General features: G+C 50.6%; 7 protein-coding genes across 7 annotated transcripts; 4 read left to right on the forward strand and 3 right to left on the reverse strand.

The window, feature by feature from the left end:
- Positions 1 to 126, reverse strand: PpBr36_09246 (uncharacterized protein; the record flags this gene model as incomplete). Its single annotated transcript, XM_029896367.1, has 1 exon — positions 1 to 126. The coding sequence occupies one exon, from the start codon at positions 124 to 126 to the stop codon at positions 1 to 3; it is 126 nt and encodes a 41-aa protein (XP_029744669.1).
- Positions 127 to 1,433: 1,307 nt separating this feature from the next.
- On the reverse strand, positions 1,434 to 6,216 carry PpBr36_09247 (uncharacterized protein; the record flags this gene model as incomplete). Its single annotated transcript, XM_029896368.1, has 2 exons — positions 1,434 to 4,881; positions 4,955 to 6,216. The coding sequence occupies 2 exons, from the start codon at positions 6,214 to 6,216 to the stop codon at positions 1,434 to 1,436; spliced, it is 4,710 nt and encodes a 1,569-aa protein (XP_029744667.1).
- Positions 6,217 to 8,934: 2,718 nt separating this feature from the next.
- On the forward strand, positions 8,935 to 9,611 carry PpBr36_09248 (uncharacterized protein; the record flags this gene model as incomplete). The annotated part of the gene is made up of 4 exons (XM_029896369.1): positions 8,935 to 8,971; positions 9,048 to 9,159; positions 9,336 to 9,433; positions 9,502 to 9,611. The coding sequence occupies 4 exons, from the start codon at positions 8,935 to 8,937 to the stop codon at positions 9,609 to 9,611; spliced, it is 357 nt and encodes a 118-aa protein (XP_029744624.1).
- Positions 9,612 to 11,175: 1,564 nt separating this feature from the next.
- On the forward strand, positions 11,176 to 11,422 carry PpBr36_09249 (uncharacterized protein; the record flags this gene model as incomplete). The annotated part of the gene is made up of 2 exons (XM_029896370.1): positions 11,176 to 11,315; positions 11,398 to 11,422. The coding sequence occupies 2 exons, from the start codon at positions 11,176 to 11,178 to the stop codon at positions 11,420 to 11,422; spliced, it is 165 nt and encodes a 54-aa protein (XP_029744623.1).
- Positions 11,423 to 13,301: 1,879 nt separating this feature from the next.
- PpBr36_09250 (uncharacterized protein) lies at positions 13,302 to 14,877 on the forward strand (the record flags this gene model as incomplete). The annotated part of the gene is made up of 3 exons (XM_029896371.1): positions 13,302 to 13,527; positions 13,623 to 13,871; positions 13,943 to 14,877. The coding sequence occupies 3 exons, from the start codon at positions 13,302 to 13,304 to the stop codon at positions 14,875 to 14,877; spliced, it is 1,410 nt and encodes a 469-aa protein (XP_029744968.1).
- A 237-nt stretch (positions 14,878 to 15,114) lies between these two features.
- On the reverse strand, positions 15,115 to 15,820 carry PpBr36_09251 (uncharacterized protein; the record flags this gene model as incomplete). The annotated part of the gene is made up of 2 exons (XM_029896372.1): positions 15,115 to 15,573; positions 15,707 to 15,820. The coding sequence occupies 2 exons, from the start codon at positions 15,818 to 15,820 to the stop codon at positions 15,115 to 15,117; spliced, it is 573 nt and encodes a 190-aa protein (XP_029744971.1).
- Positions 15,821 to 18,377: 2,557 nt separating this feature from the next.
- PpBr36_09252 (uncharacterized protein) lies at positions 18,378 to 20,359 on the forward strand (the record flags this gene model as incomplete). Its single annotated transcript, XM_029896373.1, has 3 exons — positions 18,378 to 18,827; positions 18,948 to 19,052; positions 19,112 to 20,359. The coding sequence occupies 3 exons, from the start codon at positions 18,378 to 18,380 to the stop codon at positions 20,357 to 20,359; spliced, it is 1,803 nt and encodes a 600-aa protein (XP_029744585.1).
- Between the last annotated feature and the right edge of the window lie 2,212 nt (positions 20,360 to 22,571).

Here is a 22,571-nt window from a genome sequence, read left to right on the forward strand (position 1 = left end):
CTAGTCCAGACTAGGTAGGCCAAGGAGTTGTTGGCTATTGGGTTGCCTCCCGCATTTCTTTGGTGGACCCGGCCAAGCCGGCGAATCAATCGAGTTTATCGGCGCGTTCTGTGTTCCACATCCCATCCATGCGGACCCCGTCGCCGTCTGGGATGAAGGCTGTAGTTGACCGAACGTTTTGTTCTTTTTGCGGCTGTCTGTCTCTCTTGAACCCGGTGGCTCAGCGTCGCAAGATTGCGCAAGAAGAAACAAGGACCACGTACAGAAAATAAGGAGATAACAAAAAAAGGGGGGGGACGTGGCTTGGACAACATTATGGTAGTTAGTAAAAAAATTCAAGTCCTAGGTGAACACGCGGTCAATCAAGCACACACACACACACATTCATTCATTCAGGGGTAGGTGGTCGCAAACGTCAAAGTCCTTGTTTTTCTACGTTACCAACGAACAACGGCAGGGTAGCATGGCCGTGTTAATTACCCGAGGCAAGCCACTGTTGATTCTACGGCGGCGAACCGAGTCTAAGATATGAATGGATTATGACATATAGAAAGAACCAAAAGGGCAATATTTGTGTAACCCCATAAAATACACCGATGTTCGCGTTACATAGCACTCTGATTCTTTGCAGTCGCCCGCACTGACTAGCTAACTGCCCTTTTTTTTTTTTAAAAAAAAAAAAAAAAAAAAAAAAAAAAAAAAAAAAAAACCAGAACGTCCTGCCTATGGCATAGCTGAGGTGATCCAACTCGCCTAGGAATCAGTCCGACATAGATTGTTACCTTGGACACTGCTGCGCCATAGATCAACAGAGTGCCTACCCAAGACTTCATTCTACAACGAGGTTGTTTCACGTGATATCCTGTCAAGGTTGTAAGCAACAGCAACCATATTGCGCCCATGCCAACGCTGTGAGGTGGATATAAAGGTTCGAATAGAAAAACACCTTGGGTGTCGTAACATGGCCCTAGATATACCCTATATACATAATTCCCAGGGACAGCAAAAAGTCGCCCTCTGCAGTCCCTATCAAAACCAATCGGTTATCCCCATCTTGTCCGTCGCATTGCTTTATTACAGAATCTGCAGCAAAATCGCGGCAGGATAGGAAGAGAACATACTAAAGAATGGAAGAGGGAGACAAGGGAATTATGAAAAACAAAAAGAAGCGCTATACACAGAAAGTTAAAGTTGGACTATATGGTATGATGGTAAAAAGAGAGGCAAAAAAAGTTATGAGAAAACCAATCTCCCAAGGACAACCAACATCCCGCCGCCGTTCGTTCTCATGCCCATGACTTTGGAATAATCATCCGATCTCCCATGCAATGCGACGCGCCAAAACAATGAGATTTTCCCAAAGGAAAAAAAAGAACCCTAAACCCGATAGAGAAAAGAAAAAATGCATGAGGTATTTACAAAAGGAATTATGGCTATTGCAACTTGAAGGCCCTGAATAGCGTCAAGCCCAGACTGCTGTCATTCTCGCCAATGTTCGGTGTCGGCTCGTTGAGTAGCTCCCACCGCCTCGGCACAAAAGGCTTCCCCTTGGACTCTGGAGGGGCTGCTGTCAATTGACTTATGAGTGCAGCTCTCCTCGGATCAGATCCGCTTCCGGTGGCTGTGACCCCTACTCCAGGAACTAAGTAGTGCCTGTCGGCCCCCGGATCTGGTATCCAGCTCATCAGATAACGCAGCCTGCAGTCGGACGTGCTCTCTAAAATGACTCTACCCAGCCCCGCTCGCACGTCATCAGGAAGGCTGTCTACTAACACCAGCGCCGAGTCAAAAACGCGCTGTATGAGAGCCGATGGGCTCAGCTCAGAAGATGCTGAAGAGTCTTCCGGAGCCATCAGGCTGTTGGAGAGCTCGATCATGATACCCGAGAGCGCCAGAACGGCACGAGCCCGCACCTCGATGCTAGCCTTGGACGTGTCAAAAGTCGCCGTGTGCAACGTTATAAACGTCAAAAGGTGCGGAAGCCAGTGCTTTTGGACCGCATGGCGGGTTTCTGCTTGGGCTGCAGACATGGGGCTCATAGCCAGGATTTCCCAAAGATCCATGAGCTTATCGGCCATGGCCGACACAAGCTGCGGTGGGCGACCCATAGAACCTCCCCTGACAATCGCATCGACGACCGACACCAGGCTCTCCGCCATCTCGTCACATTCCTTCAGGTCTGGCGCAGGTGCATCTAACTCCATGGGTGCCAGGCCCAAAGGCTCTTTGCTAGCCGATGGCAGCATGTCGAGAAAGCGCGCCTGTGCTCTGTTCTTGAGGTGCTGCGTGATCTCCGGATTGAGACAGCTGAGCAACCCAGTCCACGTCATATTTCGCGCATCTATGGCTTTGTCCATGGCGCCTGCGAAGAGATCAAGCTGCGATTGTAGACGTTGACCAGCATCTCCCCCGTGGCCACCTGCCAACGAGGAGCTCTCTGCAGCGAGGCTTGCCCGGAGCTTCAGCTGGCAAAACGGCAGTGTGAGTTCGTTGGTCAGCTGGAGGATCTCCTCGAATGAGATATGCACAGCCGTCTCCGGGTCGACGCCACCGAGATCCGTTTTCGCGGGCAGCAGAATCTTGTCCATTTCAGTCTCCAATAATGCCGCTACTTCGGCTGCATTTGCTTGCTTGTTGTTCAGCAGAACACGGGCAACCATGCTCGAGTCCCCTAGTGCCAATTCCATGAGTGTCGAGCGTATAGCAGTGCGTAGGATCTTGTCGGCGAGTGGCATATTGGACCTCCCCTCACTTGGGCTACCTGCAAACTCGGCAATGGCTAGTCTCATGGCGGTCAACACCGCAACGGGATGCTTCTTGATGACCAGGGATTGTGCGATTCGAAATCGATACTGCTCATCCGTTGACATGGAGGTAGATGAGCGTTCGGAAAGAGGTCGAATAAGGAGCTTAACCATTTCCTGATGGAACAATGGTGGTCTCGCTCCGCTCGTGGCAGCTGGATCTTGGACTGACGCATCACCGTACAGCGCATTCACGAGGAGCGGCAAGCTCAAGCAGCCGGAGGAGATCATAAGCGGATAGAGGCGCAGAACTTCGATGGCGCCTGATGACTTGCTTCGAGCCTGGATCCACTTCGTCATCTGAGCATCGAAGTATTCCGAGTCGAATATGCGCAGTTTGGTGAGTAGACTGATCGCGCTTCTGAATTTGTCTGTGTTCTCATCAGCCTTGCTTGGCCGGAGAGTGTCGACTAGCGTGCCGAAAAGACGCTCCATCGTCGGCTTATCCATGCTGCTGCCCGTGGCAAGCAACCGCTCAATGGCTCCTTCTTCGTGCAAATCGCCGTCGGGGTTATTATCTGACACCGGCGAGCATGCGTCGATGGCTGAGCTTCTATCATATCGCACGAGATCCATGCCAAGCTTGACGGCCAGGTCTTCCTTGCCAGGTAAACAAGCCACTAGACTGGTGATCGATGCCAGTAGCCGCCTAACCCCCGGACCGGTCTCTTCGGCGACTATTGGGGTCAATCGCGACATGAGACAGTCCGATAGTGGGTTGAGCTGCCTCAGTGCGGCAAAGACCTGAGTGTGCATTGTCAGGGTGTCACTGCAGGACGCGAGAATGTCTGCACACATGGTCATTGGCACAAGAGCCTGGATAACTTCACCCAGCATACGAAAGTCCTCACAGGCTTCCAAGATCCTGCGCACATTGCAAAAGATGGTGTCAGAGAGGCTGCCGAGTCCTTCCTTCTGACCAGAAGCCTGGTGCGACTTTATCGTGTCCATAAAGGCCCCTCGTAGCCAGACAGCAACCTGCAGTTTCACCTGAAAGCCAGCCTTTGTGAGTCGCTTCGTGAATTTCTGCAGTGACATGTTTGGCACGTGATTTCCCCGGAAAGCAAGCTGGCCCCAGCCCATGATCCGCTTCGTAATGTCGATGGCGTTCTCGATCTCTCGGTTTTGATCCGCTACGGGATAAGTTGCTCTCCTCAGCATGCTGGCTCTGATGTTCTTCAAAGAGTCACTTATTGCGTTTATTGGGAGCTCGACCAGAAGGCGTGTATCCGCGGGTCCGTCGGGTTCCACATCAGTGGGACTTTTGACACCGCCTCGGGCGATGAGCCATTGTATATACCTTTCCATCGAGAACAGTTCGGCTCTGACCAGTTCGGCGACTAGATGGAATACGAATTCCTTACGCAGGCTATCTTGAATCGCCGTAGAACCAATGAATTTAAGAATGGTGTCAGTGATTCCGAAGCCAGGTAGCGACGCCCAGGTGCTGAGAAGATAAGCAGCGATATATATCTTGGTCGATCCAGGTCGCTGGGAAGAGGTCGCCCATTCCAGCAGGATCCTGGCAACAGCCCCGATATCCCTGTTGACGGCCAAGCAGCGGGCCGATAAATCCTCGGGAATCGATGACTGCAGCGCACTGTCGAGCACTTTTATCAACACACTTCGAGCCGCCGGTTGTGACCGAACACAACCGGCAGTCAACTGTTCATTGCGGGTATCGATAGTTCGAAATACTGTTTGTAAGGGCCAGTCATCGGGTGGCAAGATGTTCTGGACTGTTGCTCGTAATTTTGGCCATTTTGAAGGCAACACGAAGCTCTCCGGTGCCATCATCAGAAGACTTCGAACTGTTGAAGTGAGTTGATCTTCCAAGGCTTGGAAAAGCTCGCGGTCGGCATGTGCCTGTATAGTTTGAAGGTGGTTGAGGATATCGCAGACTAGTCTTCGGCCATGTTTCCTGAGGCGAAGAATGTCTTTCCAGTGTATTTGAGATAGAACGAGCCAAAATGGGAGTTTGGAGAAGTTGCTGTTCTCCACGCCTGTAACTAGCCACTCCAAGTAATGATCTTTATCGAGGAGTTCAGCGCAAAACAAGTGGCGCGCAAGGCGGACCCTGTTTCATTGTCAGTATAACTATACCTTTTTTTTTCTGGGGTGAGAGCGTTAGGGTTAGAGCAAAAGCTTACGCATAATCAGCCCTCCATTTACTCCAGTCGGAAGAGGCAACAAGCAGCACCGAGGTTTCGACAAACTGCTCGACACAGATAGTCCAGTCGCGAATCCACTTGGCCTCGCCACCCATAACCAGAGCACCGTTGGCTCCCTTGCGCTTGACTGCACGGATCTCGTTGGCGCCGACGCATTTGGCAAGCCAAACAGCACGTTCGGCAGGAACCTTCTTGTTGAGACATTGGTCAAGTAACACTCGGCCACGGATGCCATGCGGTATCGTCCGGCTAAGTCGGCGTAACGTGATTGCTGGGTTCGCAAGGTCCCTCAGCCAGACCTCACGCTTTGTATCCGTCAAAGTCACTCGCGGTGGCGGCTTGAAGCTTGGTGGTGCTACGACTTGGCCAATATCTCGCCTGTGCCTCAGGACCTCGCTGTACACAAGCGATAGACCCTGCAGGCCTCTATTTTGTTTAAGGGTCTGGAAAACATAGTTTCTGGCCGAGGAGGTCTCATGCTGCCCTGGTTGGCGTTCGTAGTGTCCCTCGGTAATGATTTTATGCGAGAAATGATCCTCCGGGTGGTCCCCAACCCAGGGAAAGAAATCGGCGCAATGCCCGACTTGCGCGCCGCTAGTTGTAGACGACCCTGCTCTGCTTGATGTAGATGTCCCGCGAGTCGCTACTCCTGGAGCATGCGGATCTGGCGTGCGTTGGTGATACTTGGGCGCGATGCTCGGAGTCTCGATTGCCCAGGGCCTCGGTCTTACATCTTTCTTAAGCGGCGGAGGGGGTGCCGGCGCGGATTTTCTACGAGGATCGGGTACGGGGAATCGATTACGACGCCGCGGCATCGGTAGCGGAGTGTTTGGGGGTTCTGATGGCGTGTCAAGCATGGACATGCCGTCTGGTAATACACGATTTGGGTTATTGGGGCTCAGTGCGCCCATATCGATATCGGAGGCGCTATCGGCCATGGACATGATGCGCGAGGGTGTGAAGGCATTGGAGGAGTCGATAGCAGTGGTGGGCGAGTCGCCGAGGGATCCCAAGTGGCCAAAGGAGTCGTTGGAAAGTTCCAACTTGAGGCGCGAGCCTCCCCGACGTATGCTGGCGCCATTTCGAGGAGCGACGTCGCCGGCAAGGTCGTGCGGCAGGTAGGACTGGCTCAAGGTTCGCTGGGGGGCAGGAGGGCCGGACTGCCTCATCGGAGGGCCACCGCTCAGCGATCTCGTGGGCTGCCGCTGCTGCTGGACGGCCAGAGAGGGCCGGGACGTCATCTCGGGTGAAAAGGCAGAGCGGCCATTATTGTTGCAGGTATCGCAGTCGTCGATTAGATCCGGTTGGCAGGGGAAGTGCGGTCGTTCTTCTGGCACTCGTCTCTTGTTTCTTTTTGTTTCTTGCCAGTAGTCAAAAAGGGCTTTCTGCCTAGGGCTATCGCTGACGTTTCTATCGTCGTCGCTCTTGTGGTCGAGTCGAGTCGAGTCGGTCGTGGTGATGTGTTCACGTGGTTTCAACGGTTCATGTCGTCGGGAATGGCGTGGAATTGATGAGGCTGCGAATCGTGCAGTGTGGGTTGCTGTGGCCGTGCTTGGGTGTTTGTTGGCGCTATCGGCCGGATCCAGAATCGCCGACGGAGGCGCGAGACTGGATGGGACCCCTGACTCTTTCTTGCCCGACCCTTGTGGTCAGGAAAAGTGGGTATCCGAAGGGATCGAACTGAACTTTTCCCTCTTGGATGAGCGCTTTGCTTTGCTACTGTAGTTTTTGTACGGGTTGTGCCTCGAGCAAAGAATACAATAAAAATTCAAGAAGATGGATTCCATCTTGCTTGATTTTTCACAGTCTGACATTTACGTGACGCTATGTTTTTTTCCTTGTTCGGTACATCACCAAGCACCAGCGGCAAACCCAGACGAGTACGACACGAGAGATAAGAGACGAAGGTAGCTGGGTACTGTACTGTAGTGTGAATTGTGACGGGAGCACAGGCACAGCAAACGAACAACCGTCCCAGCCAGACATGGCGGAGACGGGAGCTGACAATTGTGCCTGTGCTCGATCGGCCGACCCACCTACCTATCTTTGCGGTCATTCTTCAGGCATCACTAGGCGATCGCTCCCATACCTAGGTGGTATGCAAGCTTGGCAAATTGCAAGAGACTCATTGCTTGGTAAAGCCAAACCTGAACAGTATTGGTGACATTTGCATGAGCATGCAAAGGCACCTTGTGGGATATGTTCCCGGGCCCGGGCTAGGATTATGTTCGCTTGGTTCGACCTAAGAGGAGGGGGCGCGGTTAGTAAGGCGAATTAGGTTGAACCGGACCACAAGCAGCGAGCATGTCATGTATCAATTCGGTACATGGTATATACACCAAATACGTTCAAGATTCGACCGAAATAAAGAAACGTTTCGAGTCACTGAAAGTTCTCAAGGCTCTTACCGGGGCAGGCGACAAGCGGGGAAAGGCATTAAGACAAGACTTGGGTGGGCGGACTACAGTACAGTAGTAGCAAACAATGACCCTTGCAAGTTTGCCATCGACTGGGGAGCTGCAGACATCTTACTGGGATTGGGAGGTGCTAATTATATTAAAAAAAGTGATTAAGCCATGTAGGGGACGATAAATGTACAACCAATCCAATCCTCTTCCGCGGATTGTCCGAAGCCAATTACAGACAGGCCCGGAGTATTCGGAAGAAGAACAACCTTGTCTATCTTGCAGTAGTGTACCTACAGTAGCTGAGTTGGTAACGTACATGTGTGCAAAAGAAACACCTCTATCTGTTCACGCTGGAACTGCATACGGGGTGATACTTAACTCTTGATCTGCTGCGCGGTAGCTGCGCCCAAGCGTGCCGTCTGCAGGCTTTCAACTTCGGCAGGGTTTTGGCTTAGGCCGAGACCATCCGTGGTAGCACTGCATGTTGGCGTCTTGTACGGGATGGAGGAGGGATTTTTCGCAACACGTAATGAACTCTGCCATATACTCAGTGTTTAATTTTCTCCTCAGTTGTTTGCAGCACTCTTCTCATTCTCTCCTTCATATCAACGTGAACATAGCCAGTACCTACGAACGAAGCCTCCCATCTCTTTCCTTCAGATCGGGCGCTGTTGTCTCTTTTTTTTATTTTTTCTTGGCTGGGCAACTGAATCATAGTTAGATCTGGGACAAACGACGGGTGTTTGACTTGGGCCTTGGGGGGTACATTTTATCGAATAGCTACCAACGCCTTCAGATGGGTTCACCAAGATTCGTCTATTCGGAATTCATTGCCCAAGCTCCACTTTCGCGTGGTAGCTGTGCCCCTTGGCTCAGCTGGTACTAGCACGCCATCCTAAATTGAGAAGATGAGGGGGAAAGACGTCAAGGGATAAAATGACGAGAAGTGCTTTTTTTTTTTTTTTTTTTTTTTTTTTTTTTTTTTTTTTTGGTGGCTGTTTCTCTGGATGTTTCCTTAATCGGTCAATCGGCTTTTTACAATACAAGGGACTAACCTACACAGCTATTTATGCATTATGCTATAACTCAACCTACCGAACATCACTGACTTGAACTAGGTTTGAGAAAACCACCACAATATAGAGCCAGGACCGACCACCCCCGTAAAGCGAGAGAGGCAGAGGGAGGAGATAAAAAAAAAAAAAAAAAATAAATAAATAAATAAAAGCCCTTTGAGTTCAATCGTAGTTAATACAGCACGTTTCTCCAGAATCCAAATGAGGGCACGACAGTGGCGGGTCTGTTTCCCCAATAACCCCCTGCAACGACATGACTTGTGGGGCAATTAGCGCTCACATCCATTGGCCCCTGGGTTGGCCCAGTCCCTCGCGGTTAGATGCACCAGCAGCTTCGCGGTCTGATTGACCGTCTGTCGGCTGTCGCGCAACTTCATCGCGATATCAATTTATCAGGAGAGCCCGCCCTTTAACCACCTCCAGCCAGCGAACATCTTGCACCTCTCAAAAGCCAGGCCTAGACCCGACGCCCAGAATGGCGACCAAAAAGGATATGCGCAGGCCAGACTTGAGTAAGAAATACCACCATCAACATCCACCCTGTACCCCTTACATCATGCTGACTTGACCACTTTCTTCTTGGACTAGTTGTGCCGTATCAGGCACCGGCTCCCAAGGCCGACGGCGCAGATATCCAGTCCACACTTTCCTCGACGCTACCAATGGCAGCTATTTTCATGAGGAACCGCTTCATCGGATGGTGAGGAATGCCCATTCTCCTGCCCCCGAACTCCGACCAGACGCACCAAACTCGAGGAAACGTAGTTCTACTAGCTAGTGCGGCGTGATATCATCATGTTCTCCCGATAGTTGCCTACTCGTTTCTCCTCGAAGCCATTCTGCTTGGCCTAAGGCTAACGACTGTTGTTGCGGTAGGGCTGCGGTTGTATTTAGTTTACAGAGCTGGCTGGGCGAGAGCGAGGAGTCCAAGAACAGTTCAGCAACCCCTGGCTACTTTGGCGTTGGCATGTCGCGTAAGTTGAAGAGCGATTATACATCTGTTCTGGAGTTGCGGACGGAACACTAACTCGTAACCTTGCAGTCATGTCCCTTGTTGTCTGCTACCTGCCGATGTTCCTTCCTCCCCAAGCCGGTGGCCTAAATCGCGGAGCTACAGGAACTGATGCTCCTCCCCCGGTCCCTCCCTCATAGACACGTTGGAGATTGATATGGTGGCTGTGTATAATTCAAATAATCTTTTGTTAATACAGAAGGATATATGACCCATCATGAGCCAGGGGAATGGTTCTGCGAAGTAATAGATGGTGACTGTACATGCAGCCTGGCCCTATCTAGGTTTCATGAAAACCAACCTGGAGCAATTCTACCGTCTGTCCGACGCCGATTCGCATTGCCCCATCTTTTGTCCCTGAGAGTTGCACAAATCGGTATGCTTGGTTTATGAGACCACACGGATGGCATAAATCAACTGAAAAGGAGGGCTTTGGTGTCAATTCCAGGCTTCAACAAGTCAATTCTAGGGACTCGGCATATGACACCCGAACGAAGACCGAGGAAAAAAAGATAAGAACTTTATCTCGATCATGGCGGTGGAGATGGATGCTTGTTTGGTCCGCTACTACAGGAATGATGTGGATTTTTCTTCCAGTCTCAACCATTGTCAGAGATATGGGACGAGAAAAATTCGTCGGCTTTCGTCTGTTTAAGCATTAAGTAGGCTTGTCATTATCCCGCATCCACAATCGCAGGTGTCTCCCTGGTACATATCGTCGACTTTGAGACCTGGTTTAATAATCACATGTCGGTAGTAAACAGTGTTGAAGTGCAAAACAGCAAGGAGCAACTAGCACATGAGTATCTCAAATCCGATCTGCGATAACTTCCATCTTACTGAGGAAATCAATAGTATTTGATTAGCTTTGCATGGCGAATTTCGGTCGTATCGAAGACAAGCATTGATCGGCTGAAGCCGCTTTGCCGCCCAGGGCGATAAACTCAAATAAACCTGATGGGAACGGGCGGGTTGATCACCAGAAGTAATGCGCCACAAGGGGATAGAGAGTACAGTCGGAATCTTTTGGTGGTAGGTTGCATTTTGATTGGATTGAGAGCCGCGCAAGCCTCATAAACGACCCCATTCTCTCTGCCACGCCACATTCCCGTTTCGAAAAACCTGAAACTCGCTGGGCGATGTTGACCCCAAAAGTTGACCACTCTCTGCGACGAAACCTGTCGCAGACCCACCAAAGTCGTACCACTTTCTCTCTCGCTTGATTGGCGCCATCTCCCTTGGTCTCCTTTTTCGCCATATGACTTTTACCCTCGCCCCTGGACTCGTGATCGCTTCATTTCGCACCGTCTTTCACTTTGCTTCCTAATTGCCTTCACCATTCGCTTCTGTCTTTACAACCGATTTTCTCGCTACGAAAGATATTCGCTGGTCGACATTTTGAATTATCGACAGCGTCAGCTGGTCTGAAGATACCCATAGTCCGAATTATTCCCACAAATCAAACTCCATCAACAAGAGATAGATACCCACGAACACGTCCGAGTGCCAACGCATTGAGTAACACAGACTCGTCCGCGCTCCTGCACCTCATTTTCTATCGCCCTCGAGCCAAAAGAAGACGTTATTTCGACATTTTTCGCTCCTCGCGTCTTTGCCAAATCAAATCAGGCCGCATCGCCCATCGATCTCTTACCCCCAAAACTTCGGAAGCGTCACGTTCCAGGCTCCCGGAGGAAAATAAAAATGAAGGCCACTTTCGTTCTCGCTCTCTGCGCCTCGCTGGCCAGCGCCTGGGTCGTCATCACTCCCATCACCAAGGACATGGTCGTCGACAGGTCACCAGACGACTGCTTCTTTGGTGTCGTCACGCCGCAAGGCTGTGGGTATGTTCCAGTTCCATATTTGTGGCTGTTGACGATGGATTCATCTTTTTTTGATCAACACGGCTAACACATATTATGCTAGTCCCCTGCGCGGCCCGTCCAAATGAGTTTCACTATCCGACAAAAACCTGGACCCGATTGAAATTCAACGACAGCGATACTGAGAACGTGGTAATTGACTTGAATGGACGGCGAACTCAAAGGTGGAACGTGTCAAAGAATCGTCTGCTGGAATCCGTTGGGCCAGGATGATAAAGCACGATATGATAGGAAAAGCTGATGGGAATCCACCCGCGGCGATTGGACACGGGAGGAGGATCTCTTGCATGCTGGACCAGTCTTCACAAACTTTTTTTTTTCCAAAGCATTTGAAAGCGATGTTTCGTTGGGTATACCATTTTATGCGGCTCCCCACAGCCGGGGCTCTAGAAGACGCAGTTGGGATGTTGTTGGCAATATATAGCCTCTTTGCTTGAGTTCGATTCTCTTTCACTCTTTTTAAATATGTTGTTTATTCTTGCATGACTCCCTCCTTACTGCTAGTGATTAGTGTATATTCTTGGAATCGTTTCTGTTTGTGGATGTGATAAAAAGCTAACATTGCGCCAGGTCAGTGTGCAAAAACTAATTTCTTCCATCATTTGTCTGGCTAACAGCTGGACATTGAAGTAATCAGAAGGATGCAAGATTGTACCGGGCTGACACCGAGTGAAGCTGCCGAGATTTGATCTGATGGAACAAACATAAGTTCCCTAGGTCGGGAGACAAACTCGATCACCAGTTCCCTATAATCTTCCTTCGGCCCTTCTAGGGGGAAGCATGCTCTACTATCTAGTGGTCTGACAGTCGACTCGCGCGGCTGTTACCGAATCTCCCCCAGCTGTGTATAAAACACGGCTCCTCCTAGATTCATCTAGACTAGCGGATGGCCAGGGCGTCGGGCGGCGGCGCGGGTGCTACGGGGAGGAAGAAGACCGGATTCTCCCACCCAAATTATGAAGGAGCGCAGAAGAAACTCAAAAGAAGGGATTCGCTAATCCTTTTCTTGCTATCAATCGATCAGTTGAGAATTGTACAGCAAGGTTGTTTCTGTGTCGACTTGTTCGACACCTAAATCCTCGGAGGAGGGAAATGCAGCACTTTGATATATCTCCAAAGCAGGGCAAAAGGAGAAAAAAAAGAAAAGAAAAAAGAAAAAAAAGAAGGAAAGTATGATAGATACCCTTGCCACCCTGTCTCAAAAAGATTCAAGTTTTATTTCTATCTGCCTGTCTAACCCTGATCGTCGCTTTGAGTGATAATCGACTGACGGGTGAGGGAGAGACTTTGACCGTCTAGTGTCCCAGCCTAGCCTAGTTGCACCCCCCCATATCATGACGCTAGTTGGCGCAAACCTCCTTCCCCTCAGCCCCGAGAGTTGGTCGGTCGGTCAGAAACAGTGCTTTGAAATGAGAACGTGTTCTAGACAATCGGAGGAAAGATCCGGGCGGCAATGGGGAGGAGGGGGGCCAGATGTGTTGAGAGAAGTACGTAGTACTACCCACACAGGTGAATGTGTGGGTGGGAGGCTTGACATCTTCGGGAAGTGGGAAGCGGGATTGTGGACAGGATACAGATGCGATTGAGGAGAAGAGCGAGAGAAAAAATGGAATTTATCAATGATGACATACTTTTGATGGATATGGCAGGTTTCTACAGAAATATTAAGCCGTTCTAGGTTAAGCAGTACACGCAACTGATCAAGGTCGACATGTAAGTGTATGTCATAAATTAAACGCATAGATCACAGTCTAACGGGGAAGCTAGGTAATTAAACACTCGAGTCTACAAATACTTACCTCGTCGCCTACCCCAGATTTGTTTTGTCGTTTTTCTTTTTCTTATTTTTTTTTTCTTCTTCTTCTAGTTGTCTCTCTTACGCTAGAAAAAAAAAGAGAAAGAGCAAAAGTTAATGTTCACATACCAAATAATTGCCCGGTGGACATCATGAAGAACGCAGCATTCCTATTTGCAACGGCCGCGGCAGGTGTTGCTGCAGTCGGCGTGGCTGACATCCCCAACAAACAAGTCTCCACCGAGTCGCAACCATCAGCGTCCGATCCCGGCTTCGTATCCTTTCCTATATATCACAGACAAGTATCGAAACCCATCCTGAAGCGAAACACGGACGTCACCATTTACAACATCTCATCCATCAGTTATCTTATCCAGTGTATGTTACTGGCTCCCAGCCACTTTTTTATACCCTTCCAAAATATCGTCCAAGTCACTTGGGGGAAACCAAACTAACTCATGACGCAAATCCAGTGAGCATAGGAACCCCTGGTCAGCAGGTCAAGGTTGCCATAGACACGGGTTCCGATGAGCTTTGGGTCAACCCCGTTTGCTCAGCGGTCAAAAGCCAAGATCAAAAGGCAGAATGCGTGGCCAATGGCCAGTACAACCCGGGACAGTCAAGCACTGCACAAGCCTCGACAACATCAAACAACATTCCATATGGCAAGGGCGACGTGAACATTACATACTACAAGGACTCGGTATCCATCCCCAATAGCAGTGAGTTTGTTCCACAGGTCTCGGTAGGCTCTCCGGCAGCACAACTGACTTTACCCGACCGCGAACTCAAGGCATCTCGCTCAGCAATGTCATATTTGGTGTTGCCACGTCCAGCAAGGACCTGAACGAGGGAATCATGGGCTTGGGGTTCGGCAACGGCGTGAACCTACAGTACAACAACATGGTGGACGACCTCTTCCTCCAGAACGTGACCAAAAGCCGGGCGTTCTCCGTGGCCCTCGGGTCGGCAGATGCCACCAACAGCGGCGTGCTCTCGTTTGGCGGTGTCGACACCAAAAAGTTCTCGGGAAAGCTCGCGCAGATGCCGATACTGGGCCCACAGGGCAAGGAGGAGATACGGAGGTACTGGGTGTCGATGGACAGCATCAATTTGACAAAGAGCACCAACAACAAAACGTACAGCGGCGCCAACATCCCCATCGTCATCGACTCGGGATCCACGCTCAGCTACCTGCCGTCGACCATCGTCACGGCCATGGCCATCGACTCCAACGCGCTGTGGAACGCGGAAGGAGGAGTTTACTTTATAAAGTGCGACAAGCTGCCGGCAGAGGCCTCGTTCGACTTTAGCTTCAACAACGGCTCCTTCAAGATCAGCATCCCCTGGCGCAACTTCTTTTGGAACGCGGGCGGCAACACGTGCGTCCTCGGTGCCGTGCCTATAAAATCGGGCAGCGTCACGGCGCTGCTGGGAGACAGCTTCATGCGCTCCGTCTACACCGTCTTTGACCAGGGCAGCAACATGATCTTCATGGCGCCCTATGCCAACTGCGGCAGCAACGAGCAGATGATCCCGGCGAGCCCCAAAGGTGCGGCCGCTAACTTTGTCGGCGAATGCTCCCCGGGCCAGGGGCTTCCCATTCCCAGCTCATCGCAGGACAAGAGCGGTGCGGGCAAGGCGACCGGTGAACCAAGCAAGTCTGAGTTTTGGGCGTGTGCGGCGGTGCTCGTTGTGGGCCACTTGGTATTTGGCATGTTGTTATGATTTATGAGTTTACTTTGTAGAGAATATCTGAGACAAGAGCAGCAACTTTGTATGACGTCGAGGCGGCTTTGTTTTTTTTTTTGTTTTTTTTTTTTCAAGAAACGAACAACGAAAAGATGGAAAAAGCCATAGAACTGTCGAATAGCCTATGAGAGGCGCACCAGGAGTGCCCTCCAGTTAATTTGTAAAGTCATATATCTATTACATGCCAAAAATCCACAATGCTCAAGTCTTTTTTTACAAAACACCATCGGCCCACTTGGTCATGACAGCCAGAGCCCACGCAGGAGGCTTCTCGCCGGCACCCTCGGTCCTCTTTGCAGAGTCTCTCTTTTTGAACTCGGTATAAAACTCCACCAACATAGGAAACGAATCCTTCACTTGAAGTCCGTAGACATTAGTCACGACCTCTCCCGAGCCGACGGTGATGTCGACGCCGTAGCAGTCGTCGACAAACTCGAGGAACTGGTAGAGCACAACGTCGGCCACGTTGACCGCTGCACCGCGAGTAGCCATGAGGGCAAAGCACTGGTGTGTACGGCCTGCCGCTCGCGGTCCTCCCTCAGCATGGTCTTGCCGGCCGCCAGGGCGCGCTTGACTCAGCGCAGCATCTCCCTCGCGGGCGCCGGGGAGCTCCATGGCGCCCGCGGCGCACATGTCCTCGAGGTAGTTCAGGATCGCCATGGACTGGCCGATCTTGATGGGCGGTGATCCGTCGTGGGCCGCCGGGAGGAACGAGTATGGGCAGACTGCCCGGCGGCTTGGGAGGGTAGTAGTCCTTGTGCTTGTCCAGGAGCACGATCTAGGTGGAGATTTCGATGGGGACTACTTCCACGGCGTCGTGGATGCCCTTCTCGCGGTGGATGATGACGCGCCGCCGGAAGGGCATCCAGGGGTAGACGTAGAGCAGGTGGGGGAAGGAGGGCGTCTTGGATGCAGCCATTTTTATGTTACCACGTTTGTGGATGTTGCTTCAAATTGTAACTAGTATTGTCCAAGTGTTGTTAAGGTCTGGATGCTCAAGTGGTGATGCCGGAGAAGTAACCCAAATACAGAAGGAGAGGAATGGATAGGGCCGTTATATCGTTGGCAAGTAGGCATGGACAGACAGGGACAAACTCGCAAACAAATACATGAGATGCTTCAGTGCCATATCGGGCAATTGACGGTATCCGTCTATCTCCTGACAGCTAAAGCCGTGATGATAGTCCAGACTGCTCGCATACTTTCCGAGACTGTATGCGGGCTTCGGAGACTTTACCGTCGACACCTCGGAGACTTCCCGAGGCGTATTGACTGTATTTCAAGCTAGTTTTGGGTTACACGCAGACAAAACTATCCGTAGACGCAACTGGCGACTACGGTAGTCTTTTTCCAACAAGAAAGAAATACTATCATGGAGATGTATTGGACTGGATGACGTGGTAGAACTTTTTGGTGCAGAGCGTTGGGTGTGATTTACTGGGGTGATTGAGAAAAAAAAGAAAAAAAAAGAGAAAAAAAAAAAAAGTCTTCAATCGTAAAACACCTAGGCCGCCCAGGTTTAGGAAGTAGCTGTACACCAGTTTGCAGGCTAAAACTTAACAACAATCAATTGAGTAAGGTTGGCACGAGGAAGATGCGGGACCCACCTTGAAAATGCATTAAAATAACCTCAAATTCTGGTGGCTGGCTGCCCACCCACAGAACTTCACAACGGTACTAAGTCTTCAAAGTTATGTATAAAAAAGTAGAACTGAAAAAAAGCTTTCTAAGCGTCGATCCAATTCCAAGCTAGTTTATCTAGCCTTCGCTCGCATGATGCATGTCCCTGGTAATAACTGACTAGATAAAGCAGTGTAATTGAAACCAATTAAAAAAATTGCAAAAGAAAAAGGTCCTACCCGGAATCGAACCGGGATCATGAGGATGTTAGAACTGAAGAACTTGTAAGGAACTCAGAACCTCATGTGCTAACCATTACACCATAGAACCTTGAATGTGGAAGCATCGTGTATATATTATATACTGATGCCCGTACACTTTCCATGAATTCTCCTCGTTCAACTCGGTCCTCCTCCGTGACATTGCAAAGCAGTTAGCAAGAGCCATGTAATTCAAGGACCGCCTACATCAATACTTTTTCTCCTGCCGTAGGTAATTTTCTAATGTGCTGGATCATTTATGCTTGTCAGTTTTCAGAAATCCCTCCTGACTGTTCTCACATCATTTGGTGCATGCTACTTTCCACTTTTCCGTCTTATACTCTCAAGTTTCTCACTCCATCCCTTTCAAACATCACGCAGACTTGTTCGAAAACGCACTTCTCCCCTCGCACCCCCGGCCTTGGGTAATTACCGGTATGCGGTTCTCGACCAATGAAGAATCCGATCCTGACTTCAAGACACAGATACACATAAGCAACCCTCAATGAAATAATTAAAGCCTAACTGCCTGATCGCCAGCCGGACGAACCAGGTCATAAGGGTGTTTAATTTGATTATTACCGAGTGTGTCGTCTATCAAAGTCTGGTCTCACACTTTTCGATGGGCAAGTAATGACTGTCACACTTTGTAATCCAAGTTTCGTGTTGGACGATGTTGCATGGTTTGCATGTGGTGTCCAACAACTCCTGTGTGACCAGGGCTATGTAACATTCGTCCTGGAGTTCAACACAATTCAACACAAGGAGCATGCCGTCCATCCGACAACCATTCAAGGCAGGGAACCTGCATGACAGATTAAGATCAAGAACTTAGGGTCGAAGGCTAGCTGCATGGTCTGTCTAAGCCCTTCTTGCCAGCCCTCTACTTGATTGCTACCCGGATTTCTCCAGATATATCGGCTCCTACTTTCCTTGACCGTTGTCTCTCGAGAGTGTGCTATCTTTCTTTTTCAAGATAAACAGATCGCCCAAGCCACAGTTCCATATTTTGTTATGACTGGGGTGCATCTCCAAGAACAAACAAGTGTTTGGCCGGTATAGGTTACGCAATTCTCCCGCCATAAAGAAAAATAAAATAAATAAAACAGGGCAAAAATCACTTCTCAAATATGCAATATAGACCTCCCCAGCCTATCGCTGGACCCTTGGATCTGGTCCGGCCGCATCTGATTCATGTCAAAAGGGGACTTGTCTTGCTCACGTCACGCAAAATTCAATCCCTAAACGGTTGTGGCGGGCGTGCAGAACAACAGCCAGACGACCGACCGCATGATGCGAGCACAGGAAAAGCCGCTCAGGGTGCGTACAAACAACACACCGACTAACATTGGCCACGAGGTGCACCTTGATGATGGGATGAACTGGTGAAGCGTGCGATCCCGGTTGTGCCACCTGCATCGATTTCTTCACTCTCGCTTTAGAGCCCGACAAAGAGTCACTGGCTATCTTCTACTCACAGTTGTTGTCGCCATCGGGCCTCGAGAGACCCGGCCTGTTCTAGCACAAACACACTTGACTAGCCCCTCCAACGGCCGCTGCAAGGGAAGTATATCAACATCAACAGCTACCACACACATGCCACTCACACACCCAAGGCAGGTAAATCGGCTATACTCTCAGGTTGACAACCCCAATTACAAAGTGGCTTGGCTCGCCGCCATGGCTACTGGTCCCACTCCTCCGCGCCGGCTCATACCGCGGGTGACAGTCGGAGGCTTCGTCCTTTGCTGGTTGGCACAGGCGTGCATGGCTGACCATCCGCAGGTCGACGGCGACCCGGCGTCGGCATCGCCGCTTCTTGGTGTGCGCCGCGCAATTCAGTCAATCGTCACGGTCGGGAAGAATGGGCGCGAGTTCGTCCCCAACATTACCAGTGCATGGGCGGGAGATGTGATCGAGTTCCACTTCTACCCTGGCAACTACAGCGTCGTCAGGTCAGCCTACATGTTTCCCTGCGTTCCCTATGAGAATACGGGCACGGGAAGGCAGGGGTTCTGGTCGGGTTTTATCGACAACAAAAGCCCGGTACGTCTGATACCGAGCATGGCATGACCGGGCTTGCAGCTGCAACGGTTGCTTTTGTTGGCTGTATACCCGGTGCTTATGTTGCTGACCTGCCCCCTTTGGCTCTGAATATGAACTCAGTCTCCGGCAAAATGGCGCCTTACCCTCCCCGACTCGAATGCTGTATTCTTCTATTCTTCGGCTGGAGACGACTGCAACAGATACGCCATGGTGGGAGGAATCAATGTAGGTTCAGTCCTTTCATGCAGACATACCGATGTGATACTCAATGTGCCGATATATAGGTCATGGAGGACCAGCTACAAATGCAACACGACATGGCCTTAGACTCACCATCCGTCGTCCAGCCAAGCGCCGCCTCCCATCCCACCGTTAACAGCATGCCGTCAGGTTCAGCGTCCAGAGATCCACAAGCTGCGCAGTCAGAGATGCCAATTGGCATCATCGTGGGGGGTGTACTTGGAGGTGTGGCGGTGCTAGCAATCATCATTGGTGCCATTTTCTACTTGTGTGGGAGTAGAAGCCGGAAATCAAGAGCAAGTCAGCCCGAACATGGAGGCTCGGCATCATCGATGATGCGGCACATAAAGGATGAAGGCGGAGGAGGACATGCAAGCGGCGGCTCCTCATCAGCGGGAAAGGGCTCAAATGCAGGGAGCGGTTATGGTCAGTACCAACATCATACTCGGATTGCCCGCACTTCGTCTTCGACTTACCAACCAACCAGAGCCGGCGATGGTACCGCTGACGGAACCCGTGACGGAGACACCCAGGACTACGAGAAACGACACGGCACCGATGGATGGCAGCTTGAAGACGGCCAGCTCAGCATCTTCAACAACCCGCACCATCACCACCACAGCCCGCCCGTGGGGTCCCCGGTACTGCAGCAGCTTCGGCAAGTGGCAGCAATCCCGACCCCGCCCATCGTCGACGGCGACACCATCTATGTGCCGGTCCACCGCAGCACCATCATGTCAGCCGACTACGGCGGCCCGCCGCCGAGCCACCACACACCACCGAGGTCGCCACCCCCGAACTCGCCCGTGAGCATGGCGGCGCAGATGCTTCACCGGCGGTGGCTGGCGCAAGAGCAGATCGACGTGAGCGATGCCGAGAGCGGCGTGTTTGGCATCGGCGTCAGGAGGTTCCCGAGCACTAGGTCGGAGGAGCCCAGGTCGTCAACCCTGCCGACTTTGCAAGGCTCGAAGACGGCAGACAACGCAGCCTCGCATCAAGGCATGGGGGCCGCACCCACTGCTCCGCAGTCCCCGCTGCCGCCACTCCCCGACGTAGCAGAGGCGAGGCGTGGAGAGGAAGCCCCGGACGTTGGTCAGCACGTAGCTACCGCAGTGACCACAGCCAGCGGCTCGCCTGATCACCAGGGCAAACCCGGCGATCTCGCGTCCCAAGAATCACCAAGTGCCGGCACCATGCACGTCAGTGGCGCCGGTGACGTGTCCAGCCCTGGCGCAGTGGCGACGGCGAGCCACTCGCTTGCAGGCTATGCGAACCCAACAGCTCGTGGTTGACGTCGCTTATGACTGCCGCATCCGTCCGCACAGTCCTATCCCGAGACGCAAGCCCCATTACCCATCGACCCTTTTTGTTCCGTTTCAACGCGCATCGGGAAACAGCTCAAAGTTCATCGGACGAAAGATTGATTCATTATGTTTTTCTCCCTTGTATCTCTGCGTCGTTGATCTCGGCATCAATTTCGTGGCATCCGTGTAGGTATTGCTGTGGGCTTTGGGTTGGAGCTGTTGGATGTCCTTGTTTGACCCATACCCATAAAGGGCAAAATGGTCGACAGGACAGAAACATGTTTTGGGATATATTTAGTTACCCAGATATGACCCCTTCCACACGATGCCCCCGAAGCGTTGTTGGTTAAACCCATGGATGGCAATCTAAATGCAAAGATACTCGACATGATCGTGGTATAATTATGGTAATGGAACGAGTATAGCCGACATTGTTTGACGTTGGCAATTGGTGATCCGACTCGAACCACTTGAAAGGGCAATCCATAGGTAAAAGGCATTGTAGAGAAACGATATCGGGTTGCCTCAAACCTACACATCGAGGGAGAATAGCTCTCAGTGGAATTGAAATGCCAGAGACTGCAACGGGAGAGACTGCAACAAACCGTAACCTCTTCATGTGGTTACCGGTTTGTCACCTAAATGTTGGAAACGGTAATACCTTGATCCAGGCGCTCATCAGTCGTTCACTGCAAGCGTTGGCAGAACTGAATTGTAGAATAATCAAAATGAAACGCTCTCAGTAATGAAATACTTGCCTGATTGAAACCCCAAATGTTCTTTCTTATACTCTACTCGAATCTAGTAATTTTGATGCTCCAATCGCTCGCTTTTTTTTTTTTTTTTTTTACACCTAGGGGGATATGCTACGAGGAGTAAGAGAGAAGGTAATTAATCCGATGAAGAGACAAAAAAGAAAAGACGAGAGGAATGCAGTAGATGCATACTATTTAAGATGTAGCCTGCCACGTGGTAAATTGTGTGCGATTGATGGGTTGCCAAAGCGGCTTTAAGCTCAGCATCACTACCAGCGATCAAGACAACCAGACAGACAGGGGTATGCCTTGACTCTGGGGGCGCATGGGAAATGTCTGATAAATTACCTTTGCGCTTTGCTTGATTGAATGAATTTTGATCATAGCAAACCAAACATCGTGCAGGTGAGATGGGAAGCGAAATACAAGCCACCGATGCGAAGGAGGACAAAAGAGAGCGAAGAATAGTAGAAAAGAAGAAGAAAAAAAAAAGGGGGAAGAAGGCAGTGTGAATCGAATTGACAACACTCGAGCCACGCTTTTTGACGCGAGATCCCTACAGATTGAATCCATTCCCACAACGGATAAACGGCTAGCAAAGCGCAAGTTGGAGTGGGGAACGAACGGTTGAGAAATTTCACAAGGGGGAAGGGGAGGCTAACGTTTCCGTCCTGAGACACGGCTGAAGCAGATCCTTTGGGCGGCAAGTCCGGGAACAGAAACTCGACGAGTATTTTCTCACCTTCCTTTATTTGCTTTATTTTATTTTTTTTTATTTTTTTTTTATTTTTTTTCGTGCATGACGCACAGAGTAGGGGGCGGGGATGGCAGAGATGCAGCCACACCCGTTGTCTTTTTCTTGTTCCTTTTGCTCCTTTTTTGGTCTTTTTGGTCACGACATGGAGCCGTTGCCTTTGGTTTCGTCGCAAGGGAGAAAAAAAAAAAAAAGACCCGACTCTCAAACGTCCCGCCTATGGTCCCAACCCTCTTTGTTTGTACGCGTAGTATTTTTCTCGAAGGCCTGAGGACTTGGGACGTCTTGCCTCCGCACTGATGTCGGATTGGGAGTTCATCGCTACCAAGTGCTATCTGAGACATCAGACACATGAGACATATTGTGCCCTGAGGCGCGACATTTGCATTGTGTTGACGTCGAAAAATAACAACTGCTTGTCAAGGCCTTGATTACTGACTGCCCGACTTATGTTAAGGTTAAATGCTTAGCTTCTTAGTCAGACGCAGAATTAAGAGGAAAATATCACGAAAAAATAATTCAACTTCCATTAGCAGCGTTATAAGATAGGAGAGAATAAAGGAAAATCAATGACAAGGGGAGGTATATATAGACGATCATCGTGGATTCCGGCAACGCTATATAGAAAATCTTGAGCCAACCCACACGAAAAAGAAACCAAAAAAAAAGAGTCGCGGGAGTAGAACCAACC

The sequence above is a fragment of the Pyricularia pennisetigena genome, assembly GCF_004337985.1.
Source record: "Pyricularia pennisetigena strain Br36 chromosome 7 map unlocalized Pyricularia_pennisetigena_Br36_Scf_8, whole genome shotgun sequence".
Classification (NCBI taxonomy): Eukaryota; Fungi; Ascomycota; class Sordariomycetes; order Magnaporthales; family Pyriculariaceae; genus Pyricularia; species Pyricularia pennisetigena.